The sequence below is a fragment of the Eptatretus burgeri genome, chromosome 1 (assembly GCF_056783735.1).
Source record: "Eptatretus burgeri isolate ZD-2024b chromosome 1, Ebu_testis_v1, whole genome shotgun sequence".
In the NCBI taxonomy this organism is placed as follows: Eukaryota; Metazoa; Chordata; class Myxini; order Myxiniformes; family Myxinidae; genus Eptatretus; species Eptatretus burgeri.
This window is the reverse complement of record NC_140961.1, coordinates 79,440,738-79,466,278: the sequence shown is the minus strand read 5'-3', so window position 1 is coordinate 79,466,278 and position 25,541 is coordinate 79,440,738. Positions and strand designations below refer to the sequence as shown.

Here is a 25,541-nt window from a genome sequence, read left to right as displayed (position 1 = left end):
TTTTGTATTCAGGATGATCTAAGACTTCCTGGAGCTCTGTGATAGTAATGAATTGTCCTATCCATGGGTTACTTAAAATTTTGAATTGAAAATATACAGACATACATCATGCCTCCGATAGGTTTCAACTCGTGGTTATATTTGCAAAAATGGGTAGGATGGGTAGGTTTTCTTGGAATGCCTAATGTTTGTTGTTTTTTATGTGGCATCTCACCATCTGTATGTGCAGACATCACATGACTGCAATAGTCACCTTAACCTTGCCTGCTTGGCAGCTATACCGGTTTGTGGTATCTTGATTATTATTTTTTTTTGATATTCCTGATCATGCATGTGGTGAAATGATGGAGTGTGACGACTGGGGTGGGAGTGGGGAGGGTGGAGGAAAATACTTTCCAATTCCAGCAAAAACGTTTTTGTGGAATATTGAGGTGCAAGGGTGCCACTGGCATTTCATCACACAATGCCATGATAGCCCCACGTGACACTGCTGTGTGCAGAAAGAAGGCAAACGCCAAGTTAAGGACGTACCTCTGGGACGCATTGAATGACGAGGTGGTTATTTATTTTTATTTCCTCTTCATGCATTGCTTTATCCATCCTGGACGAGAATGTCATTGGTCCTTTTAAAGTACATACAGTGGTTGATGTGATACTACCAGTGGAAACAATAATGAGCTTCATGCTTGAAACATGAAAGCTTATTCCCAATTGGTCAACATTAAAGTAAATGCTTTACATTTGAAATTTTGTTGCACAGGCTAGAATTCACACAAGGATACACACAAGGAAATTGGATGCAGGTGGAGGCCATTCAGCCCATCATGCCTGTGACACATCAATGCCTGTGACAATATGTCTGCAATACTCGATCTCTCAGGTGTCGAATGTAATTGCGTACCGAACAAGGGTAATATGGATAAAAATTCTCACAAGTTGCACAATGAAGGAAAAACAAAATCATCGACACATTTTATTATTTCCTGAAGCCATCCACATCTGTCTATAATTCCAGCAGTGTGTGTCTGTGTCTGTGTCTGTGTCTGTGTGTGTCCCCGCTGTTTCTCGACAACCACTGGTCCGATCTAATTGAAACTTGCCAGGTATATTGCTGGGGACCTGAGTATGTGCCTTTTCAAGTTTTGATATTAATCGGGCAAGTGCTTCCCAAGTTATGGCCATTTATTTACCATCCAATGACAGGACACGTTGCTGCGTAGGCGTGGCCGTTGGGGAAGAGATCCTCAGCCACGTTCCCCATGACGGGTTACAACGTACGGACTTCCGGATAGTGATGACACTGAATTCTAATAATTTCTCGATTTCTTATGCGCATTTATAGATAAACACAATGCCCCAATCCAGTCGTTGTTTACGAGAGCAAAGGAACGGCTTGTGTATTTGTTTGAAAGTTTTTGGGTTTTTTTGGTCTTTTTTTGTTTGTTTGTTTTTTGGTTTGCACGTATGGCCACGCGAGAGCGCAGGGACGGCCTGTGTGGTTGTTGTTTCTGGCACGCGGTTTGAAAGTTTTTTTTTTTTTTTTTTCGCACGTACGGGCACGTACTCGTATCAATAATCCACATTCAAGCTTATCACACCTTATGGATTGCATAAACAATGTTCTTTAGGGACTTGCATGTAACAAGGAAGTGAGGAATCATACACTCATCAAAAGTATTGAGCAAACGTGTTTTCCCAAACCTGGATGCTTCCTCTTCATTTTAAAAAAAAGCAATCACAGTGAAAGGATGCCATATGTCTAAGTGGTCCTGAGGAATAAAGATTGCCTCTCCACAAGTGTCTCTTTCACATTGCTTTGCAGCTCAGCCCGAAGAGACCCCACCATAAAATTACAGCTCCCTTACCCACCTTGTGTTATAAAGCTAATCACCAGTAATATATAATAACTGTGAAGCTACTATATATAAATATAAAGCAATTCTCAGTGTGTCCGTCTGAGAATTAAAAAAAAAAAAAAACTGCTCCAAATTTTGCATCCATACTGTGGGTACCTACGGTTTGGTCAGAAGCATAAAACCTCTCCCCAACCCTTCCTGCAAGGGTGCATTTCCCTCTGCAAGCGGGTCACCATAGCGGGAGGGAGCAGGTGTTTCTAGCTCCAGTAAAATATGGGAATTCCATGCGTGCGTGTGGTCTGATCAATTATAGAATTGAAAACGGCTTGGCCAATCTAGGGAGATGTCTTGCAACTTTCACCTGTACATGTGGAATGGTTGAAGTGCTTAAACCATGATCCCTGCCTGAAGGATGGAGTATTGATACCATGTTTTGCTCCCTGAGGCAGAGGGTATTGCTGATAATTCAAATGCACTTTGCAATCTTGTCAGCCCGACAACTTGATGGTTATCGCTGATAACTTGATGGCTGACAAGACTGCCGAGAGGCGCGCACACACTGCTTATTCAAGTACATACGGTGGTTGATGTTTTAATACTACCAGTGGAAACAATAATGTTTCCTCTGAGCTGTCTCACCTGGGTTTGAATCCAGATCCAGCTAGAAACTGTCATCCTGATGTTTCACAAGCTGGGTGATTCATCAATGTGTGCCATCCTCGGAAGGACGTTACAACGGGCATCCCACTTGCCAGCATTTATTGGGGGATCTTAAAGATCCCGCTGGTTTCTTTCGCGAAGAATAAGCAAGCTATTGCCAGCAGCATGGCCAAATTGCAAAATCCTGTCCTCGAGCACATGACATTGCATCAGCGGGGCACAGCTGCATTCTCAGCAAGGACATTGCATCAGCAGTCTAGCCGCACCCCCAGCCAATGTGGCACATCAGCAGCACAGCTGCGTCCTCAGCCAAGGCATTGCATCAACGGCACAACCATGCCCTCAGCCGATGATGCTACCCTCCAGCCCTGTGCTGCATACGAACGAAGAAGAAGAAGAAGAAGAATGGTTACCAAACACGATAACTACATTTTCTTGAATAAAAGTTCCCCCAAACCCCAAAGCTGGAATGAATTGCTGCACATGCTTAGAATGCGAGGTTTTTAACTATAAAATGATAATTAGCCTGCACTGCTTGTTGCAAACATTTTAAAATATTTAACTGTAAAGAGGTAATTGAACATTACTGAATTTGTACGTTTGCTTGCCGTACATGTTTTTCCATTGAAATTTTGCTCTTCACTGAATTTTTCCTCATTCTCTCGGTCTACAAATAACTGTTGTAATTGAGAAGTCATATAATTTATGATCACAACCCTTCTCGGCTAGTGCAGCCAATTACTGAGCAATATGTACCTTTGCCATTGAAGGTAAATGGGGGTTGTGTTTTCACCCCTGCCTGTCTGTCTGTCTCTGTTCGTGAACAGGATATCTCGAAAAATTGTGGATGGATTAGGAAGAAATTCGGTGGAGATGTTGGGTGTGTGAGGAGGACGAAATTATTTTGATGTTGGTGAAGATCTGGAACCGGACCCAGATACTCAATTTTTTTTCCAAGTGATTTTTCACCATTGAGAGATGGGGCGAAAAACGACACATAGTTGGATATCTCAAAAGTTGTGGACAAGTTATGAAAAAAGTTGGTGGATGAGTTGGTTTGGTGAAGAGAACAAGCCGATTCGAGTTTGATTTGGGTCCGAGTCCAGATCCGGTCTATCAGTGGCATACAAAACACTGCCATTCCATTTCAGTATTGAATGCATCAACAACGTCCTGGTTCGTCTCAAGAAACTCCGAGCTGTGTGATGTGGATGTTTATTTTGCGATAAATATGGCTGTTTGCACAGAGCCATGTTGACATGAAACGGCTGAGATTCAAAAGTTAATGAATGTGCTCTCGCTTTAAAAGTGTTTTCATTGAGTCTTATATTTAATTGTATGTAACAAAGTCCAAATAATTGACCACCACTCCCCCTCTGCCCCCACCTAATTTCCCATACATAATAAGCATTGGTGTTGCAACTTGGCTGATGGAATCCTTTCCTTGCCTCCTATTTCAGTTTTATGGACTTTTGGGCTGTGTGTTAGCAATTCTAGTCGATTTAACACGATCATGCGAGTCTGCCTCCCCTTTTTGCAATGGATATGCTTAACAGTTGAGGTATACCAAAAAAATACAACAAAAGAGCAAGCCAATATTTGTGGACTTGTGATGCACTGTTCAAATGATATGAGCCGTTCTCGGTAAGACGGATGTTTGCTTGGGGAAAAAGCCACAGGTCTGTGCAGTTGATTGATTGCCATTGCTGTGTGTAATCTCTTGTAGATGCATCTTCTGAAGAGACTGAAGCAGCAAAAATAATGTCTGAATTGGGTACTCAGAAAGGCAGGAACTTTGCGTCTGCATCGAGGAAAGTTACAAGCACTTGTGCTTCCGGTAAGAGCAAAGGCTTTACTCTATTTTGTTTGGGGGAGTGGCATTATATTTATGAACCCCACCCCCCTTTCTGCTAAAGTCACATCCATTTTTCAGTGTCAACTGGATTTGAGGTGAAAACCCTGGAACACATCAGACGAGAAAAAGCCTTGAGGAACCAACAGGGACGATTCGGTATGTTTGGTCTCTGTTTGTCTTGCAGATGTATTGTTGTTGTTTTTTTTAACAAATTAAGGTACAGGTCGGGGCTAAATGACAGAGGGTATCAGTTTTACACACTGACAGAAGATTTAAAAAGTAACCAGGAGATAGACATTACATTTGAGTGGCAGAAATGGGAGTTGGGGGAGAAGTGTGAGGTCAGCAGCAAGAGTATCGAAGAATGGGAGAAAGCATGAGATGACCGGCAGCACTCTTAAAATGCTCAAAGGAGGGGCGCAAGCCAACACACTCAGCAAGTTGGTTCCACATGCAAGAGAACAAAGGGATTGAGGTTGAGCTTAAAATTGGAGGTTAATTGCGTGTGGGATTTTGGGGGAACATGTGTGACCTTGGAATGATGGGAGTATGGGGAGAGATGAGAGGCAAAAGAACACAGAGTTGACAAACCTACATTGAGCAAAAAGCAGACCGAGTAACTTGGCCTCCTGCCGAGAGATGCCTATCACATGAAGTCATCTTCTCCATCACCTCCATGGGAGCATGTTGAGAAATAGCTGAAAGGGGAACCCATATTCCATACATTGGAGCTCTGAGTAGCTCAGAATACACACAACTCTGAATGAGCTCCGAGTGAATTGGCCAGCCTTGGATACCAGTCATAACCATTCCCTCGAAAAGTGAGAGGATTTGTTTTCAGAATTTGCATAGTTTCGCATCCACAATTCCCCCTCCCTCCGGCAGGGATCATTGGTTAAACAGCACGCTTTCATGTGTACGCTGCAAGTCATCTTCCCATAGATGTGCTTAATTGGTTATTTAATGCTCATGACCTGACCCTGAGTGTACCAAACATGAATGCAAATTTTGGTGGAGGTCAGCCAAGTCGTTTTTGGTTCTTAAAGGACCAGACATTGTCTTCGTTTATATAATAGGATGCGGTCCTCACATGACAGATATTGCAGCTTAAGGATTCCTGGGCCCACTCGTAATAGTCACCGAGAACCGAAACAAAACAGATGCTGGAGGAATTTTGATTCTTGTCCTGTGAACATTCTCTATCTATCTCTCTATCTCTCTACCTCTACCTCTACCTCACCGTTCCTCTCTCTCACCTCTCTCCAAGATGGTACGAGTGGCCGTGTTCAGGATGATGACATCGAATCGGATTTGATGGCTGTTGCTGCCGGTGTTGAGGCTGCTGTAGCCAAAGCCAGACAGCACCGTGAGTTGAGCGCACTGTTTAATATGTCCATACCAACTGTTTCTTTTGCTTTGATTTTTGCTTAACTTGATTCTTGGAAGGATTTTGTTCTTATTTTGATGGTTTTTGTGGGTTTTTTTTGGAGATGACTGAATATATATATATATATATATATATATATATATATATATATATATATATATATATATATATATATATATATATATATATATATATATATATATATATACATTTTTTTTTTTTAATCTGCATCCGCAGTGGAATTTACATTTTGATGGAGCTGTCTTTTTTTTTTTTCTTCTTCTTCTCCTTTTTTCTTCTTCATATATTATATTCACCATTTTGGCAGTTGTGAATTATTTTTCTCCTTAATCCTATGTTTAATAACTGGGTTACTCTTGGTGTTCCTTGTGGAACGTTTGGGAGGTTTTTAATTTGTCTTTATCGACATGTACACTGTTATTGAAGGCAGGGAGGAGGTGAAGGATTTTTACACATATGCCCAATTGGTTGAGTTCAGTGGTGGTCCAGTTGTAATGACACCTAATGGCATCCTAGATGTATAATGGGCTGAATGTAATCGGAGGCGGTATTATTAACCTGGATATCATTGATGCTGGAGAATTCCCATGTCAGAACCACCTTGTTGGGTTTTGAACAAAATATTGAGAAACAGCTGGTTTCTAAATAACCTTCATAGAAGAGTTAATCTGCCTGATCTGTTGTACATATTGTGCCAGTCTATACATTGTGGTTGACACTTGATGCCCTCACCACTTTAGTTTCCCCCCCCCCCCAAGGTGTCCTTGCATATAGAAAGGCAATGCCATTAACATCTCTGTAGCTGAAGAATAAAAGCCTAATTGCACTTGTGAGGATGTTTGTTGTCAAAGCCAAATAAATTCCAGTACTGTATTTTAAAAGATTCGAGGCACTTGGTATAGTGCACATTATTAATAGGGTCTGGTGATGCTTCAGCACTACTTTAATTAAGGTGCCAATTATATTTATCTCTGTTGGTTTAACTGTGCCCTGGGGACTTGCATCTATCCATTTTGAAAACACTATGTGGAAGGTCATGATTCCCTCACAGGTCATGAGCTAAGAAGATGCGATTGCTGTGTTGTTTAAATGGGCACCATAGGTCCAAAGCTGGTTGATATGGCTTTGGACTGTTGTTCCAACCGACTTCACACCCAGTGGACACTCTGTAGAGTCGTGCCTTGGCAAACGCAGAATGGAGTCTGATTAAATGGCCAGGCTGGATGCTGCAATGGGTGTCTCTTTTTGCCACTGAATATACAGTGCCTATAGAAGGTCTGCACCCCCTTTAATTTTCTCCTTTTGGCACTGGGCATTTTGTCGGGATTGAAGGGAAAATGGATGGAGCAAAAGACAAAACATCCTTGAGGGAAACTTGCTGCCCTCTGCAAGAAAGCTGAAATTGGAATGGAAGTTCACCTTTCAGCATGCCAACATCCCGAAGCACACAGCCAAAGCTACACTGGAGTGGCTAAGGAACAAAAAGATGAATGTCCTTGAGTGGCCCAATCTGAGCCCTGATCCAAATCCAATCAAAAATCTGTGGCATGACTTGAAGATTGCTGTACATCAACATTCCCCACACAACTTGACTGAGCTTGAACAGTTTTGTGCAGAAGAATGGGCAAATATTGCCCAATCAAGGTGTGCAAAGTTTGTAGAGATCTATCCCAACATACTCACACCTGTAATTGCTGTCAAAGATGCTTTCATCAAGTATTTACTCAGGGGATGGACACTTGTCCAACCAAGATATTCTAGATTTGTATTTTTAATTAATTTTCTGAAATTTGTAGAATTTGTTTTTCCCTTGGAAGTTGTGGGTTACGATGTGTAAATAATGGTGGGAAAAAGTCTGATTTAATGCAATTTAATTCCAGGATATAATGCAACAAAAGGTGAAAATTTTGAAAGGGGGTGCGGACTTTCTATAGGCACTGTAAATTATGTGACTAATTTGGGATGCCCCCAACTATTTATGTAATGTGTTGGTTTACATCCTTCGTCTGAGTACAGCCGTTGATAAAACAAAGGCGCCAACTGGTTTAATTTCTCTCTCCACGCTTTTTGGAAAAAATAAACGGGGGATATTGTAATCGACTACGTCTGTCTATCTATCTATCTATCTGTCTGTCTGTCTGCCCGTCACGCTGTCTCCTCTAAAACGTTTTGGCAGAAATTCACCAAACCTGGTCGATATCACCACATGGCAAGAAGGTGAAAGAGCGGTGTCATTTCGTGGCCCCGCCTTTTGGGGTGGAGTCGAGAGGTCAAGTATGCAATTATGCGCACATTTTTAATCATTTTGAAATGAAACTTTGTATATGAAATCAACATTGGGAGACGCATGAAATATGTAACGATTTTTCAGATTTCACCCCCCTCCCCCATCCCCGGTTCATGTCCCAGGGGGTGAAAACATTGGCTCACAAGGGGTAAAACTGGGTTTTGTGGGGGGGGGAGGATTTATACTTGTGTTTTTTTGATTCTTTGATAACATCTACTTTCAGAACATTTATGACCAAGACAATTTCCTTTCTTTTGTGTTATACATTGTGACACCACATTTGCTTGACCTCTGAATTGCATAGTTGCCTCAATCGGTGTTTCTTTTGAAGCAAAAACAAATGGATACCTGATTTGTTTTCCCCGAATTGAGCACATTTGTCAAAATCAAAACCCGTTTATGGAGTGTGCTATGGTCATGCGCCATTCAACTTATTAAACTCAACTTTTTGCTGTTTGACATTTTATGTTGGTTAAAAATAAAAACTTCCGCCATTATCGCGTCGTTTCGTAATGTCGACAACGCATCCTTAAAACCTCATTCCACATTCTTGCACTCAGAAGTTTTTGTGCGTGCCATTTGTCTCTGTTGCCTCTCTTCAATACTGTGGTGGCTTTCACTTGTCTCTGCCTTCACGAGTTCTGAGGTACTGCACTGTATATGCCAAATGTGAAACCGTGCTTGGAAAACTGAAATATGTGCTTTTACAATAGTTTCCTCGTTTTCCTAACAGCCCAAATGGCCAGAAGAGAAAACGCCTCCACACTTAGATTATAAGCCGTTTCTTAACACAGAGAATAATGATGATGAAAACAACAAGCACAGCAGTATAAACCAGTAGGGTACTTGGTAGAGCGCATACCTCTGCCCCGTAATGCCTGATCCACAAGAACATATCTGGCCAAATACATTTTTTAAATATCGTGCTATAAATCGTTTTTGAGCCCTATCTCTCAATGGTGAAGAATCACTTTAAAAATTCTCGTTGTCGGTTCCATCCATCCATCTATCCATCCAGCCATCCATCCATCCATTGGGACCATACTCTGTGCAGAGCGTTGGTGCTGCCTTAACAGTCTCCTTGGCTGTACCATAATCAATACCATAACCAAAATGAAGAAGAAGAAGAAACCCTATAATCCACCATTTTTGGGTGTATTTGGCAAAATATAACAAAAATCAATTTTCATTTACTGATATCTTTTGTAGACTACAAACCTATAAAGACAACTAGGATAACAAACAGGAGGTAAAAATTGCTTTGCTTAAATGCATGATTGAGCCGATACTGGACCCAAATTGAAGAAGAAGACCCTCTAACCCATTGTGTTTCGTTTGTTTCTAGGCTTTGCCAATTTCATATTAAAAATTATCTGATGTACATACATGAAGCAAAAACATGCGTCTGGTTTTTGTGCATATATAATACATCATGGTTATATACCTGGTATTATTGCAATTGCACTGGGCCATGGACAAACAAAGGCCTGAAGCCTGCCGATCTCTGCTGCTTCAAGCAATGGTGGTGCATTATTTTTTGGGGGGGAGGAGGGGGTGGAGTCAGTCAGCTGTCCAGCCAATGGTTGCAAAGCAGTGGGTGGAGTCATGGCAGGTGAACACTATCCCATGTATAAATATTTTGTGATCCCATGTAAACACTATCCCATGTATAAATAAATGTGCTGAAACTTGAACTTCTTCTGTAACTTGTCATAATAAAGCCATGTACCAAGTTTTTCAATTGAATATGTGAAAGGGTATGGGAAAAAGTGTGAAAAACCACACGCATCCAACCACGGCGTTTATTGCAACCCTCGACTGATTCTGCAACTACACCAGACGGCATCAGCTCATTTGTCCTAAAAACCTACTCTGCTGCTCTTTCATGTCCATTTCCTTCTGTTTTTCACACTATAATTTTCCCTCGGACCTAGGTCATCCTACATCTACTTTGAGATCGGCCAACATCATGGCATTACCTAATCAAGGTGCAACAACCAATACCCTCAACCCCAGATCTATTAGCTTACTTCCACTCATCAACATGGACATGGAATCCATCATCGTAGTTAATATGAAATCCTTCCTTTTCTTAAAGAACCTCATCTCAGATCACCAATTCATATTCAGGCCAGGTCACTCTACCTTGGACATGCTGCTGCAACTCTCTCAACAATAGATGGAGGCCTTCAATGTCAGACATGAGATCGGGGCTATCTGTCTGGACATATATTGAGCTTTCAAAACAGGCTGGCAATCCTGCCTTGCTCTCCAAACTCCCTGCTACAGAAGGCCAACTTCACACATGGATTACTGACTTGCTGTACTCTCATACCCAATGTGTGGCTCTTCATGGCATCCTTTCATCCTCTTGCTGTTAAGGCTGGAGTGCCTTAAGGCAGTGTTCTGGGTCCAATCCTATTCCTAATCTTCATCAACGATCTCTGACTCTGGGCAATTCTCTATATTTGCTGATGAACCCTCCCTTTGCCATCACATCCCTCATCCTTCAGATAGGCAGGCAGCAGCATCTTCCCTCTCTTCAGCCCTTCACAAAATCACAAGCTGGTGAAACACTTGGAATTTGTCTTCCAATCCATCTCTCCCCCCTCACTCTCCCTGCCTCTCTCCAAAAAGACCGTATGACAAACCCTCCCATTTGTTGTGACATTTTACCTTGTTACAGCACGGCGACATCGCGCTGTTATATAATTGGCTATTCTGTCCTGTCTTCTGTCACACTTATGGCCGCGTACGTCCCTTTGATCTGAGGGCTATAAATAGAAATTTGTCCAACGTCACAACTCTTCCCATCATGCATGCTAATTCACCGTGTCTACATTTAAATTCTATAACTGGCAAATTGTTTCATCATTCTTAACCTTGACTTTTACTGCCCCCAGTCGCGCGATATCGAAGTATTCGCTTCTTGTTCTATACCGTATTTACAAGTGTTGACACTAGATGTTAGATTTTATAGCTTGTCAAAATATTGTGTGTGTGTTGGAGTAAATTCTAGTGGCTTACTGATATGAAACCAATTAATGTTGACGGTTTAAATTATACCAGGTACCGTATGTCGAACCATCTGATAATTATGAGTCATTTTTCTGAGGAAGAGTTTTCTTCAAAGGATTTGGAGTGATAATATTGGACTGGCTAAAGATGGTGAGAGAGATGTAAAAATATAGATAAATCACCTTCTGCCTTGTAAAGTCTCGTATTTTGGAGTCAATTGTTGCTTTGCTATTTATTTTAATATCAAATTTAGACCACACTCTACTGCCTCTAAGTCAGATGTTGGTTGATTTAAAGAACCTTTGTGATATCCTGCCTTGCCAAGGTGAAGTATGTAACAGTATAATTTGGTTGCCAGCACAAATCTGGCTCGAAAGAATACCCGACGAAGTGACTTTTTATTTCGTGGTTTTATTCTGTTTTATAAAACCTTATTTTCTTATATTCTGAGGTTGCATACAGTTTTGGAATAACTGCAAACCTTAAAATAAATAATCACGATAAGGTGTAGGAAGCTATATGGTGGTCTGCCTGGAGGATTGAGCCTGTTTTTATTCTGAACCTGATTTTTTTTTTTTTTTTTTTTTTTTTTTGGGGGGGAGTTATGGATAATTATTGCCCACCAAAAATTTTATCTTTCCCATATGGTGGTGTCCAAAATTAACAAAAGCTTAAAGTTGTGCTTTTAAGAGAAAAAGCCCTTTCAAAATGTTATGGCTGATAAACCTCAGTCTATTTTGCCACTGTTCAAGTAAGGAAACATATTTAATGTTGAGCAAATAATTTTTTTTTTTTTCATGGACATATTTTTGGGGTAATGTTTTGTTCTTTGTTTGTTTGCCTGCTGTGCAGGGCAGGGGGTGTCATCGAGAGCTCAAGTGAACCAATCAAAGATGCATTGGGAAAAGCCATTGGGAATGTATCCATTCCCTGGCATGACTCGTAACTTGGCCCTGCAAGTTTTGCCCACTGAACCAGAAATCAACTACCACTCTATCAATTCTTCTTCAGAGCTTGCTTGCACCAATAATGCTCATGAAAGGTGTGTCTCTAAACGTAGGCCTTTTATTCGAATTTGAGAATTCGGAAACTTTATGAATATATTTGAATGTGGATTGTTATAAGGTTGTAATACAATTGGAGTAGGATTCAAACTTTTATTTTTAGCTCACCTGGAACGTAGTTCTGGGCAGCTTGTGGGATAGCACGTCATCAGTTTGTCCGTCCGTCCACAAACGCTTGCATCTTCTCTGAAACTACACACATGATTTTGATGAAACTTCACCACAACCTTCATCACCCGGTGTTTACCAAAGTTTGTTCACGGTATTAAAATAAATTGGGCCCAATGTTTGTTCACGGAATTGAAGAAGTCGGAGTCTGGTGGGGGGGGGGGGGTCTATGCAGGAAATTTACACTAGGGTTGCCCCCCAAAAGAGGTATTTGCTTTCTTCTCAGAAACTACACACACAATTCCGATGAAGCTTGACTACAAATTTCATCACCCATGATGGATCAACATTTGTTCACTGCATTAAAAAAAAAAAATTGGGGTCATCCACACCTACTAGTTGTTCCCTGGTTTTCTTATCCAACCGCTACCAGGTGAGCACCCAGGGGTATTGCCCCTATTTTTGTTTTTGGCCTGGGATAGGACATATCCCCCCTCCCTCCCCCCAATGTTACTTTTTTGAAATGAAAATAAATTTATGTATTTGCTCCTGATCCATTCTGATTTTATTTTGATATCCAGCACATTAAGTTATTCATTCAAGGACAGTTTCCAAGGTGAGGAACGTGGTATTAGACTGTGCTGGAGCATCCTTGGCCCTGACTAAATTTTGTTTGTTTTTGATGTGATGTGAGCTCTCGCATTGTTTTTTGAGACTTGCATCCACTGAAAATCTGACTCACAAACTGCATCTGCTTTGATAGAGCATCCTTTCCTTCAGAGGAGACATTAACCCAGATTCCCATTATGGCCAAGAAAATTGAATGTTTCCATTGGAATGTCATGTAATTTTAAACCCACCACATTGGTTTTATCGTTGTTTTCGATGATTAAAGAAAATGCCACCTTGCTGTTTTATCATTTTGTGCCTTTGCCATAATGTACAGAATTATTGCCTTCGAGTTGTGCTTCCACCTTTTTCACAGTATTTACTTTTGTCACGGTTGGGTTATACAGCTGACATTAAATTGTGAGTGTCTTAAGTTTTGGTATGGATTGTGTGGTGGAAAAGACTTTAATAAGACTGGGTTTTTGTCTCTATCAGCAAACCTTGCAATGGTTCATTGGTAACTTTTCAACTTTGCTTTGCAATGGCCTGTGAATTGGACCTAAGCAAAATCCCGACTCTGTTCGATCTGACGTCTGCTTTTTAACCTTTAAGCTGACATGTTATGGAAAAACTGGTGTTTGTCACCAGGGGTCTGCTTTGACCCTGCCATTTATTTGTGTAAAAGTAACACAGGAGGCATCATTTTGTCATCGTGGCTGATGACAAAACCCTTCAGACATAGTAAAACCCAAGTTCTCTGTAATGAAACATATTCAAACATGAAACAAATATTCCGGACAGAACATGATTATTATGTGATTTTTCACAGCCCTGGCTAGGAGCATGTTTCGATCTTTAGCTCATAATAACCTGCTATCCGTGGAGGATATGACTGAAAAATGCCGTGAATGCCGAGGCCTTTTTTTGTTGTTTTGTTTTGTGTTCTTTTTTAACATGGTCTCTGCTCATGGAATACCGATTACACAGAACAAATCAGGACAGAACATAACAAAGGTAACTGCAGGTGAAAGGGGAATCACCAATGGCAGGGTGGAGGGAGAAAATAGATGGAGACAGACAAAGGATCCAGGTAATAATGAGGGGTAAGGGAGAACGCAATGGGTGGACAATATGGAAAACCAAGCAAAATTGTGTTTGAAGAGTTTGTGATTTTGTCAAGGTCTGAGAAGACGGAAGAGGCTGCTGCCTGTCTGTCAGAAGGATGAGATACGTCATGCAAGAGTATGGAGTAATCAGCAAAGAGATGGAGGATTTTCCAGTCAGTGAGATCATTGATAAAGATTAGGAATATGTGGCAGAGAACACTGCCTTGGGCTACTCCAGGCTTGGCTGAGAGTGGAGATGAAAGGGTTCCATTGAGAGCTACCACAAAAAAAAATGTTCCACGAAAGTGGAGGAAGTCAGTAATCCAAGAGTGGAGTTGGCCTTGGATTCCATAGGCAGACAGTTTGGAGAGCAAGGTGGGATCAAAAGCTCGAGACATGTCCAGAGAGATGGCCTTGATCTGAAGTCTGATGTTGGGTGAGTAGATCCATCATTGTTGGGAAAGTAGAGGCAGCATGGCCAAGTTAGAATGACCAGGTCTGAATCCGAATTGATAATTTGAGATGAGGCTGTTGAAATGGAATGATTTTGTGTTAACTGTGATGATTGATTCCATGACCTTGCTGATTATTGGAAGTACAGTAAGCAAATTGGGCTGTAGTGAAGGGTATCCGACCTTTTTTATGTAATGCTGTGATGTTGGCTGATTTCCAATTTCCCAGGTGGATATAGGAGACCAGTCCTGAAGTGTAAAAAAAAAAAAAATGTTTTGTTAAGAATAAATAAAAAGAACAACAAATTAAAAAAAAAACACGAATACGCGAAGCACAAATGTAGCAGGTCACACTTTATGACCCGCGAATCCGCAAATAGCGGGGTTCCGCCAGTACTGACAAGATGACAAGTGCAATATGGCTTGCGTCCGTGGAATTACAATAAAATTGCACTTATTAAACTTGTTTTTTTTTCATGGTAAATACATCTGAAAAATGAGAACGGCACTCGGTCGAATGCATACTTCTGCCAGGCTGAACAATTTACATTTTGTATCACGCTGATAGGCCGGCTCTGCATCCGGACATTAAGCAATATCTAAGTTTGATCCTGTCATACACCCAACTCATTCACCAAGTTTTGTCATAGTCCATCCACAACCTTTTGAAATATCATGCTTCATTTCATTTTTTGACCCCATCTCTCAATGGTGAAAAATCACATAAAATTCTGGTATCCGGCCGGATCTGGATCTTCACCAAAATCGAATCCGTTCGCCCTTGTCCAACACCCAACTTAGCCACCATGTTTTGGCTGAATCCATACATAACCTTTTGAGATATCATCCGATATATTGTTTTCCGCTCCATCACTCGACGTTGAAGAATAACGATAAAAATTCTGGGATCTGGATCTTCAATAACCTCAAAACAATTCCTTCTTGTCACACACCCAAACCTGTTCACCAAATTTCATCCGAATCTGTCCTCAATTTTTTGAGATATTCTGTTCACAAACAAACAAGAAAGATATCATACACAGCACGATATTTGCAAAATCCAAATAAACAATAGTTGCTGTGAAAACAGCAATTGGTAATTTGGAAAATTTGACCTATCAAGTGTTTTACATGATGGAATGTTGTGCAAAACAAATTTGGTTGATGCATCTTCTAATTGCAGCCTAATATGTGTTTTACATGTTTTTGATGGCATTGACCTTGATCTTTGGCCAATTTTGTCCACATATACTACAAATACAGTATGTACAAATAAGCTGTGTTCATTTTAATCTGAAATGTACATAGCCTATTTGTACATTTTCTTTTCCACATGGGACTTTTGCTCACCTCACAAATTAGCCATGAACCAAGATGAGCAGAACCTGAAAAAAAGAAAGTGAAAATTAATTAATTGTATTTTTCACTCTCTTAGTACTGAGGTTTGGTAAAAGAAAAAACATTCCTGAGGATTGGCAGTAAAATCAAGCCTGGTGTTGGCTTAGTGGTTAGGGTGGCGGCTTGGGGTCCTAGGGTCCTGAGTTCAAGCCCCATTGGCCGCTGAATTAAAATACACCAGGAGGTTGACTCAGCCTGTCATCCTTCTGAGGTCGGCAAAATGAGCACCAGTGTACTGGTAAGGGACACTGCATCAGCGTACTGGTAAGGGACAGCGTACTGGGTCCTACACCAGTGTACTGGTAAGGGACACTGCATCAGCGGCATAGCCGCGTCCCAACCAATGATGCAAGCAGCAGCCACAGGCTGCACTCGATAGAGAGAGGCAGTAAAATCACAAATGTATCCCATTTGATGAAAATGGGGGTGAAATTGTTGTCATGAACACTTTTGTTGTTGTTGTTGTTGCTGCTCTTCCATGTGGGGCTATTGCTCATTAGTGTAGTAGATAGTAGAAAAATCATGCAAATTATGATACAAGCATCAAATTTGCCATTTCTGTTCTGCAGGGCTTTCTGATCAAATCTGCCCAATTGGCCATTTGAAAATCCAAATTTTGAAAAATTTGAAAAAAATAAAATTTGAAGTCACAGCTGGCTGAAATTCTTGAAGCGCAAGTGAACATCCCAGACAGAGAACCAACCAAAGGGAGATGCAGTCATCATTGATGGCTCAGCACTTATCAATGCCCTACCTCCACGCACTTCAAAGATATTTGATGACTATGCTAAAGAAGACATCATCCCAAAGGTGGAATCCTATGGTGCCAGGTGCGAGAGGGTGGACGTAGTGTTTGATGTGTACAAGAAGTCAAGTCTGAAGTCCGAGGCAAGGTCGAAAAGGGGGCAAGGAATCAGAAGAAGAATGACAGGAACCAGTAGGACCCCAAGTAACTGGAGAAGCTTTCTTTGAGATGTCAGCAACAAGAATGAGCTGTTTCACTTCCTTGCGGAAAAGATGTGTGAAGCACAGACGACAAGCACAGTCATTGTCACAAAAGGAGAAGATTCCATTAGCAACACAAGGAAGTCACTGGATGCTGTGTCTCCATGTTGTCATGAAGAAGCTGACACTCGAATATTTGTACACACCAGGGATGCAACGACGGATGGTAGCAAGTCCATTATCATTAAGGCTAATGACACGGACGTACTAGTCATAGCAATATCTGTACTGCCATCCTTACAGGAACTAGGTCTTGAGAACATGTGGATTGCCTTTGGCCAAGGAGCCAAGGCACGATGGATTCCAGTCCATGAGGTAGTTTTTGCAATCGGGCCTGAGAAAGCGAGAGGGATCCCATACTTCTATGCGTTCACTGGATGTGACGTCGTGTCTGCCTTCCGCGGTAAAGGGAAGAAAACTGCATGGCAGACTTGGAACGTCTTTGATGATGTTTCTTAAACATTCACCAATCTCAGCCCGCATCCAACATTGATTCGTGATCTTGGCTTTTTTGAAGTTTTTTTGTTTTTTTTTCAAAATTTGGATTTTCAAATGGCCAATCAGGCAGATTTGATTAGAATCCCCTGGAGAACAAATGTGCCAAATTTGATGCTTGTATCATCATTTGCACGATTCCTCTCAAAAATTGCTGTTATCTGCCCCACTTCATGCAACTAACCAAGATGAACAGAATCTGAAAAAAAAATTTTTAAGTGCGGATTAATTATTTTATTTCATTTTGCACCCTCTTAGCTTGGTACTGAGGAGGTTTACTTGTTACTGTCACATAACCAACTCTTCCACCTAGTTTTTTTTCATAACTCATCCACAACATTTTGTAATATCATGCTTATATATAATTTTGGCCACATCTCTCAATGGTGAAGAATCACTTTAAAAAATTTTAAAACTCGTATCTGGATCCAGATCTTCACCAAAATTGAATCAATTCTTCCTTTCTGTTTTCACTTCACTTATTACTCCAAAATAGTTTCACACAAAGTATCCAAGACATGAGTGTTGATTTCTTCAGCCTACCTTCATTTGAAAAGCTTCCAATTCAAAATGGTGGAATACTGAGTTCATCTCCTGAATAGGAACCACTATGAAATATCGTGCCATCTAGTGAGAAAAGAAAGAAACACTTAATTTTGCTTTTGGTCTGGTGAGACCCCAGTAGCCAGGGAATATTGTTTCTAACTTCCATCACTTATTACTCCACAAGAGTTTCACACAAAAGCTGGTCATATTGTCTGTTGAATTGAGACCATACTGTGGGAGGATATCACAGAAGAAGAAAAATGGTAAAACATTAGTAACAGAAAAATCAACAGGAATAGCACCTTGGGGTACCCACAAACCCCACGTGCCGGCTTTAAGGTCAACTGGGGATGAAGTGACTCGCAGGTTTCTGTTGACATAGAACTAGATTGTTTGAAAGAATCCCTTTACAACCTTGTCAACTTTTTATGGGCGATATTTACATCTTGTGACAAGAAACAGGCTTGGGGGGGGGGGGGAGGTGGCTGTGACATCAAAATTGAGAGTCCAGCAATAAATGCAATTCAAATTCTCAATCAAATTTAAGGCACATTAGCACTCCTGGAACAACTTTTCAACCCATTGATTGGGTTGGGGGGGGGGGTGGGAATTGAGCTGCACAATAAGATCATAAATAAAATTTAGCTTAAACTTTATTCATTTTTGGGACATGGTACACACATCCGGTGAAACTTGAAAATTGGGGGGATTCAGGGGGTGGGACACCCACATGTATCATTTTCAAAGAAACATAATTTCTGCTGTTGGCTTTTTTTATCCAATGTTGAGGCTGGTGGTGGAGTTAGAACATATCAGAACAAAAGGAACAGCTGAAAGAGAGGGGGAAAGTCACCAATAATATGGTTGAGAGGCAAAATTGAGGGAAACTGAACAGATAAGGGATATGGGGAGGAATGAGGGCTAGGGTAGAATGGGTGAATAAGATGGATGCAGAAGCAAACTCTCAGGAAGGAGGAAACTGCAAACTTGGCAGGAGTGCTTTCTTGTTGAGGGACTACATCTCATTAACCTTACTGACATGTTGATAGAGTATTGTTGCGTGGAAGGGAGGAGGGCGGTCCAAAGCTACAGATAGCTTGGTCCGTCTGCTCGAATAAATTAGATTTACACTTGTATTTGGGGTCTGTCTGAGATAAGTTGTATGTATTATGTGCACCGAGAATGCGGTGATTGTAATCTTTGAGCAACACCAAATCGTATCTGCTCAAGTCCACACCCTCCCCACTTGGTTCTTGTTTGTGTCTGGTATTTTGGGTCCTTGGTGGGGGTTTCATTTTCTTGTAATACAAGTATGTGTGCTCCCTATTTGTTTGTCCTTTGAGCACCTGTTTCCCCCTCCCCCCCCCCCCATTTATTTATAGCATCTTATCTCCCTCTCCTCTCCTTCCCCATATTCATTGCCTTTCACAATTAACCATTATTTGTAAGAAATATTTCCCACCTTCTGCCTTCTCGCATGAGCAACCAGTAGTTTGGTTTGTACTTGAGCGATCCATCGGAGGAGTAGAACAGCAAATAAACACTTTTTATAAACTAGAATGGCACTCGGAAGAGCGCTTACTTCCACCTGGATTTGGGTCTTCACCAAAATCAAATCCATTCATCCTTGTCACTCCCCAAACCTATCCACCAAGTTTCATCTGAATCCGTCCAAAACATTTTGAGCTACCCCGCACATAAACGGAGAAACAAACAAACAAGAAGATGACGTCGTGCAGAGCACGAAACTTGCAAAATCCATAAAACAAATTTGACCTCAAAAATAATTGGTGGTTGAATTCAATGACCAAACATGCAACTCCTCTTCAAATTTCAAATGAATCAGATGAAAATTGACAATTTTAGAAATTCGGCCTATGTTGACCTTTTGGTCGATGTTGACCTTTAAAATAATTGGTTGGTTGAATTCAGTGACCTGAAATATAAATCCTCTTCAAATTTCAAGTTAATCGGATGAAAATTGAGGATTTTAGAAATAGCACCTTTGTTGATGACCCTTGGGCCACTGAATTAATACACCAGGGGGTTGACTCAGCCTGTCATCCTTCCGAGCTCGGCAAAATGAGTACCAGTATACTGGGCCGGTGTATACTCCGGTTAAAATAGGTGTACCAGATCCCTGTGTCGCAAGAGGCGACCAGGGTTGCGTCAGGAAGGGCATCCGGCGTAAAACATGTGCCAAATCACTATGCGGATCATATGGATGATCCGCTGTGGCGACCCCGAACGGGAGCAGCCGAAAGAAGAAGAAGAAGAAGATATATATATATATATATATATATATATATATATATATATATATATATATATATATATATATATATATATATATATATATATATATATATATATATATATATATATATATATATATATATATACATATTGTTGTGGTTACCAAATTCGCAAACCACCATTCAGGTCCCTTAGGTGAGGTATCTCGGCAAGTATATGTGTAGTTAGGCCCAAACCCGTTGTCTAGTGGGAATACATGTCATTTATACGTGCTGCGACTCTTCAGGATAGCCGTTTTTCTTTTACTATCTTTATTTTGGACCAACCGCCATGATCACAACCACAACATCAACCACCGACCACAACCACCGCTTCACCACAACCGCCACGACCCCCACGTCACACCTCGCAACCGTAGCATCGCCACCGTTCTTGCCCCGCTGTGGGTACCGGTGTTGGATTCGTGCAGAGCGCGCGTCGAACAGCGTGTACAAAATCACGGATTTTGTGCTTCAAAAACGGATCAAAAACGACACACGCCCACTTTTTGCCGTCCAATCGGTGAGCGAGGGGCGAATTGGCCCCGCCCCCAGGGCGATCGATATATGCAAATTTGTGGATCAAAAAGCCTTCACGCCCACTTTTTCTCGGGCCAATGGGGAGCGAGGTGAAAGGTCAAAGGGAGGGGGTCAAAGGCGAAGTTACGGGAGGATAAAAGGACGGTGTTCGTCAGTCAGAAAAAGGAGAATGAGAACGAAAGGGGAGACGAGTCGAAAAAGAGAACGAGAACGAGAAGGAGTCGGAACGGAGGGGACGAGTGTGGAAGTCTGGAGCCCGAAGCCTGCAGTGGCTGGAGAAGCTGAAGAGAGTCGGACGAGGGGGTGCTCGCGTCGGTGCCAGGAGCTGCACGCCCGAGGGAGGCCGGCAGCGCGACCTGGCCGAGGTGGAGACGCACACCAGGGATAATAAAGATCCTCTATACCCCGAGCATCAGCAACCCCCTCCTGTTTCCCCCCGCGCTGAGATAGTGCGACCAAGGGGGCCCCGTTCCCACCCCCTACCAGACACCGTCCACGAGGCCCGCGGGTTGCGGGGCCATCGCCGCTCCGCGTCTCATCACCAGACGGGTAGGCCCGACCCGGTCTCGGCCTCAGGCCCGCCTCATTCTTGAGGTATTTCTTTTCCTTGGTTTTGGGTATGTGTTGTCGGCGCCGTCTGTGAAGTAGAATTGTATAAGTGTTGCCGTGTGCTCGGTAGTCGGTATTAGCTCTCCATTGTTTTCGCTTTTATATTTGCTTTTTGTGTAAATGGAAGTGTGTTTTCTTTTTTTGTGTGCATTTGGTGGAATTGTATTTGTGTGCTTCCCGTGTGCCGCGAATAAATGTGCTTTTATTGTTGAACTGTTCTCCCGCTTCGCTTCGTCTTTTCCCCCATTGAACCCTCATCTTGCTTCACGTAAAGGGTTGGTAGTGGGCTGAATACGCCCGATAATTAATCGAACCGTCGAGGTCGACGATAACACCGCTCGGTTATTCTGATAGTACGGAACGGGTCGCTTAAGTGGCCCGTGTCCGAAGTCGACCTGCGGCGAGGTGCGATCGCCCGGTCTACCCTCCGCGTGGGTACTTAGGTAGGTCGAATTTGGCGAGCAACCCTATCCCACGCGGGGGCTGATTGGCTCGATCGCGGTGAGACCGAAAGGTCCACCCGTGACTGGTTCCCGGCGTTAGTCCGAGAGGGTCACGACTGGATTGTCCGTCCGGTGGGCGACGTGCCGCGATTCGAGTTACGTGGCCGTCCGCACGCCGGCGGGCGCGAAAACCGCAACAATATATATATATATATATATATATACATACATACATATATACATATATACATACATACATACATACATACATACATACATACATACATACATACATACATACATACATACATACATACATACATATACACACATATACAGTAGGGAGAACAAGTATTTGATACACTGCCGATTTTTGCAGGTTTTCCCACTTACAAAGCACGTGGAGGTCTGTAATTTTTATCATAGGTACACTTCAACTGTGAAAGACGGAATCTAAAACAAAAATCTTGAAAATCACATTATATGATTTTTAAATAATTAATTTGCATTTTATTGCATGAAATAAGTATTTGATCACCTACCAACCAGTAAGAATTCCAGCTCTCACAGACCTGTTAGTTTTGTCTTTAAGAAGCCCTCCCATTCTCCACTCATTACCTGTATTAACTTCACCTGTTTGAACTCGTTATCTGCATAAAAGACAGCTGTCCACACTCAATCAATCAGACTCCAACCTCTCCACAATGGGCAAGACCAGAGAGCTGTCTAAGGACATCAGGGACAAAATTGTGGACTTGCACAAGGCTGGGATGGGCTACAGGACAATAGGCAAGCAGCTTGGTGAGAAGGCAACAACTGTTGGCGCAATTATTCGAAAATGGAAGAAGTTCAAGATAACAGTCAATCTCCCTCGGTCTGGGGCTCCATGCAAGATCTCACCTTGTGGAGCCTCAATGATGATGAGAAAGGTGAGGGATCAGCCCAGAACTACACGGCAGGACCTGGTCAATGACCTGAAGAGAGCTGGGACCACAGTATCAAAGAAAACTATAAGTAGCACACTACGCGGTCATGGATTAAAATCCTGCAGCGCACGCAAGGTCCCTCTGCTCAAGCCAGCGCATGTCTAAGCCCGTCTGAAGTTTGCCAATGACCATCTGGATGATCCAGAGGAGGAATGGGAGAAGGTCATGTGGTCTGATGAGACCAAAATAGAGCTTTTCTGGTTTAAACTCCACTCACCGTGTTTGGAGGAAGAAAAAGGATGAGTACAACCCCCAAGAACACCATCCCAACCGTGAAGCATGGAGGTGGAAACATCATTCTTTGGGGATGCTTTTCTGCAAAGGGGACAGGACGACTGCACCGTATTGAGGGGAGGATGGATGGGGCCATGTATCGTGAGATCTTGGCCAACAACCTCCATCCCTCAACAAGAGCATTGAAGATGGGGCGTGGCTGGGTCTTCCAGCATGACAACGACTCGAAACACACAGCCAGGGCAACTAAGGAGTGGCTCCGTAAGAAGCATCTCAAGGTCCTGGAGTGGCCTCGCCAGTCTCCAGACCTGAACCCAATAGAAAATCTTTGGAGGGAGCTGAAAGTCTGTGTTGCCCAGCGACAGCCCCAAACCTGAAGGATCTGGACAAGATCACCTTTATGGAGGAGTGGGCCAAAATCCCTGCTGCAGTCTGTGCAAACCTGGTTAAGAACTACAGGAAACGTCTGATCTCTGTAATTGCAAACAAAAGTTTCTGTACCAAATATTAAGTTCTGTTTTTCTGATGTATCAAATACTTATTTCATGCAATAAAATGCAAATTAATTATTTAAAAATCATACAATGATTTTTCAGGATTTTTGTTTTAGATTCCGTCTTTCAGTTGAAGTGTACCTATGATAAAAATTACAGACCTCTACGTACTTTGTAAGTGGGAAAACCTGCAAAATCGGCAGTGTATCAAATACTTGTTCTCCCCACTGTATATATGTATATATGTATGTGTATATATATGTATATATATATATATATATGTATATATATATATATATATGTATATATATATATGTATATATATATATATATATATATATATATATGTATATATGTATATGTATATATATGTATATATATGTATATATATGTATATATATATATATATATATATATATATATATATATATATATATATATATATAATTTTTTTTTTCTTCTAAACGTTGAAAGCTTCAGGCATGAACTAAAATAATAGTCTTTATCAAGGCCAAGCCTTTAATAATAGAACTGCGCTGATAGAAAAGTAAGGAAAGAGAATAGTCTCAGAGTTTTTGAGGAAGGAAAAAAATCTGCTTTTTGAAAAGGGGAAGGTTATCAGTGTTTGGGAAGACGTGAGAAGGTAAAGAGTTCCAGAGTTTGGCAGTGTAGGGGAAGAAACAAACATTGGAATGGCCCACCCTTGAGTTGCCAACGGCCACACAATAATCATGTGATGTAGTGGCTTGTTGGGTATTCCTTAATCTCACTAATGGTGGGGTACACAAGCAGCAAGTTCTTGCGAGCAGAAACTTGAGTAAATATCTGAAGAAAAGAGAAAGAGAGCCTACTTTGCAGCGTAATTTGAGCGGGTCGAGTTTTGAGGTCACATTAGTGGAGTTGACAAGTCAAATAACTTTGGATTCAATTCTGTCCAGTAAGTATGAAGAGCTTGAACCTCCCCAGATGTGAGAGTAGTACTCCTATACAAGGACGAATCGATCCTTTATATAGATGGAGCAACTCTTCAGAGGAAAAGAATCTTCAACATCTGAATAGGACTCCGAATTTATTCGAGGCAGACTAAGCTATTTGCGTAATGTGTAGATTCCAGGATAAATTTGAAGTTCGAGTGATACCTCGTAGGTTTATTGTATCACATGGTGTAATTGCAGAGCTTTCAAAGGATTTTGCAACCGGTCCAGACAGCATCAGCCCATGTGTCCTAAAAACCTGCTCCTCTGCACTTGCTCACCATCTCTCTCTTCTATTCACCCTCTCATTTGCTCAAGGTCATCTGCCATCTGCTTGGAAATCGGCAAACATTACTGTCCTGCATAAAAATGTTGCAAAAACAGATCCCTGCAACAACATACCAATCAGCCTTCTCCCAATCATCAGCAAGGTTATGGAATCCATGATCGCTTGAGACATTAAATCCTTCCTCTTCTCCCATGGCCTGATTTCCAATCATCAAATTTAATTTCAGACCAGGTCACTCTGCACTGGATATGCTGCTTCTGCTCTCCCAACAATGGATGGAGGTCCTCAATGCCGGATATGAAATCGGAGACATATCCCGAGACATATCGCGTGCTTTTGACATGGTCTGGCACCCTGCCCTGCTCACCAAACTCTCTTCTTATGGTATCCAATGCCATCTTCACTCATGGCTCACAGACTTCCTCTCCTGTCGCAGTCAGCATGTGGCCCTAAATGGAGTTCTTTTATCCCCTCTGTGTCCAGGCTGGAGTTCCTCAAGGCAGCCTTCTGAGCCCTGTTCTTTTTCTGGTTTTCATCAGTGATCTCTCCGACTCTCTGAAAAATCCTCTTTATCTCTTTGCTGATGACTCCACGCTCTGCCGTACAATCTGTCATCCCTCAGACCGGCAAGCAGCAGCTTCTTCGCTCACTGCAGATTTGGGTAAAATCACAAACTGGTCCAACACGTGGAACATGTCTTTCAATCTGGACAAATCTCACACTCTCACTATGTCTTTCCGAAAGGACCGTTTAGAACCCCCCCCCCCCCATCCACTTTCTCATCAATTCTCTGGAAGAAGTCCTTTCTTTC

General features: G+C 41.8%; 1 protein-coding gene across 5 annotated transcripts in view; it reads left to right on the top strand.

Annotated features, from left to right (window-relative positions):
* ZC3H11A (zinc finger CCCH-type containing 11A) overlaps positions 1–25,541 on the top strand; it is a 95,633-nt gene that overhangs the window by 49,781 nt on the left and 20,311 nt on the right. For 4 of the 5 annotated variants that reach the window (XM_085890067.1, XM_085890077.1, XM_085890058.1 and 1 more), the window contains 4 exons: positions 4,243–4,353; positions 4,450–4,527; positions 5,639–5,737; positions 11,937–12,126. In XM_085890067.1, coding sequence (XP_085746193.1) covers positions 4,243–4,353; positions 4,450–4,527; positions 5,639–5,737; positions 11,937–12,126 — 478 coding nt within the window. The remainder of the gene's footprint in view (positions 1–4,242; positions 4,354–4,449; positions 4,528–5,638; positions 5,738–11,936; positions 12,127–25,541) is intronic. The other variant, XM_085890086.1, reaches the window with a different exon arrangement.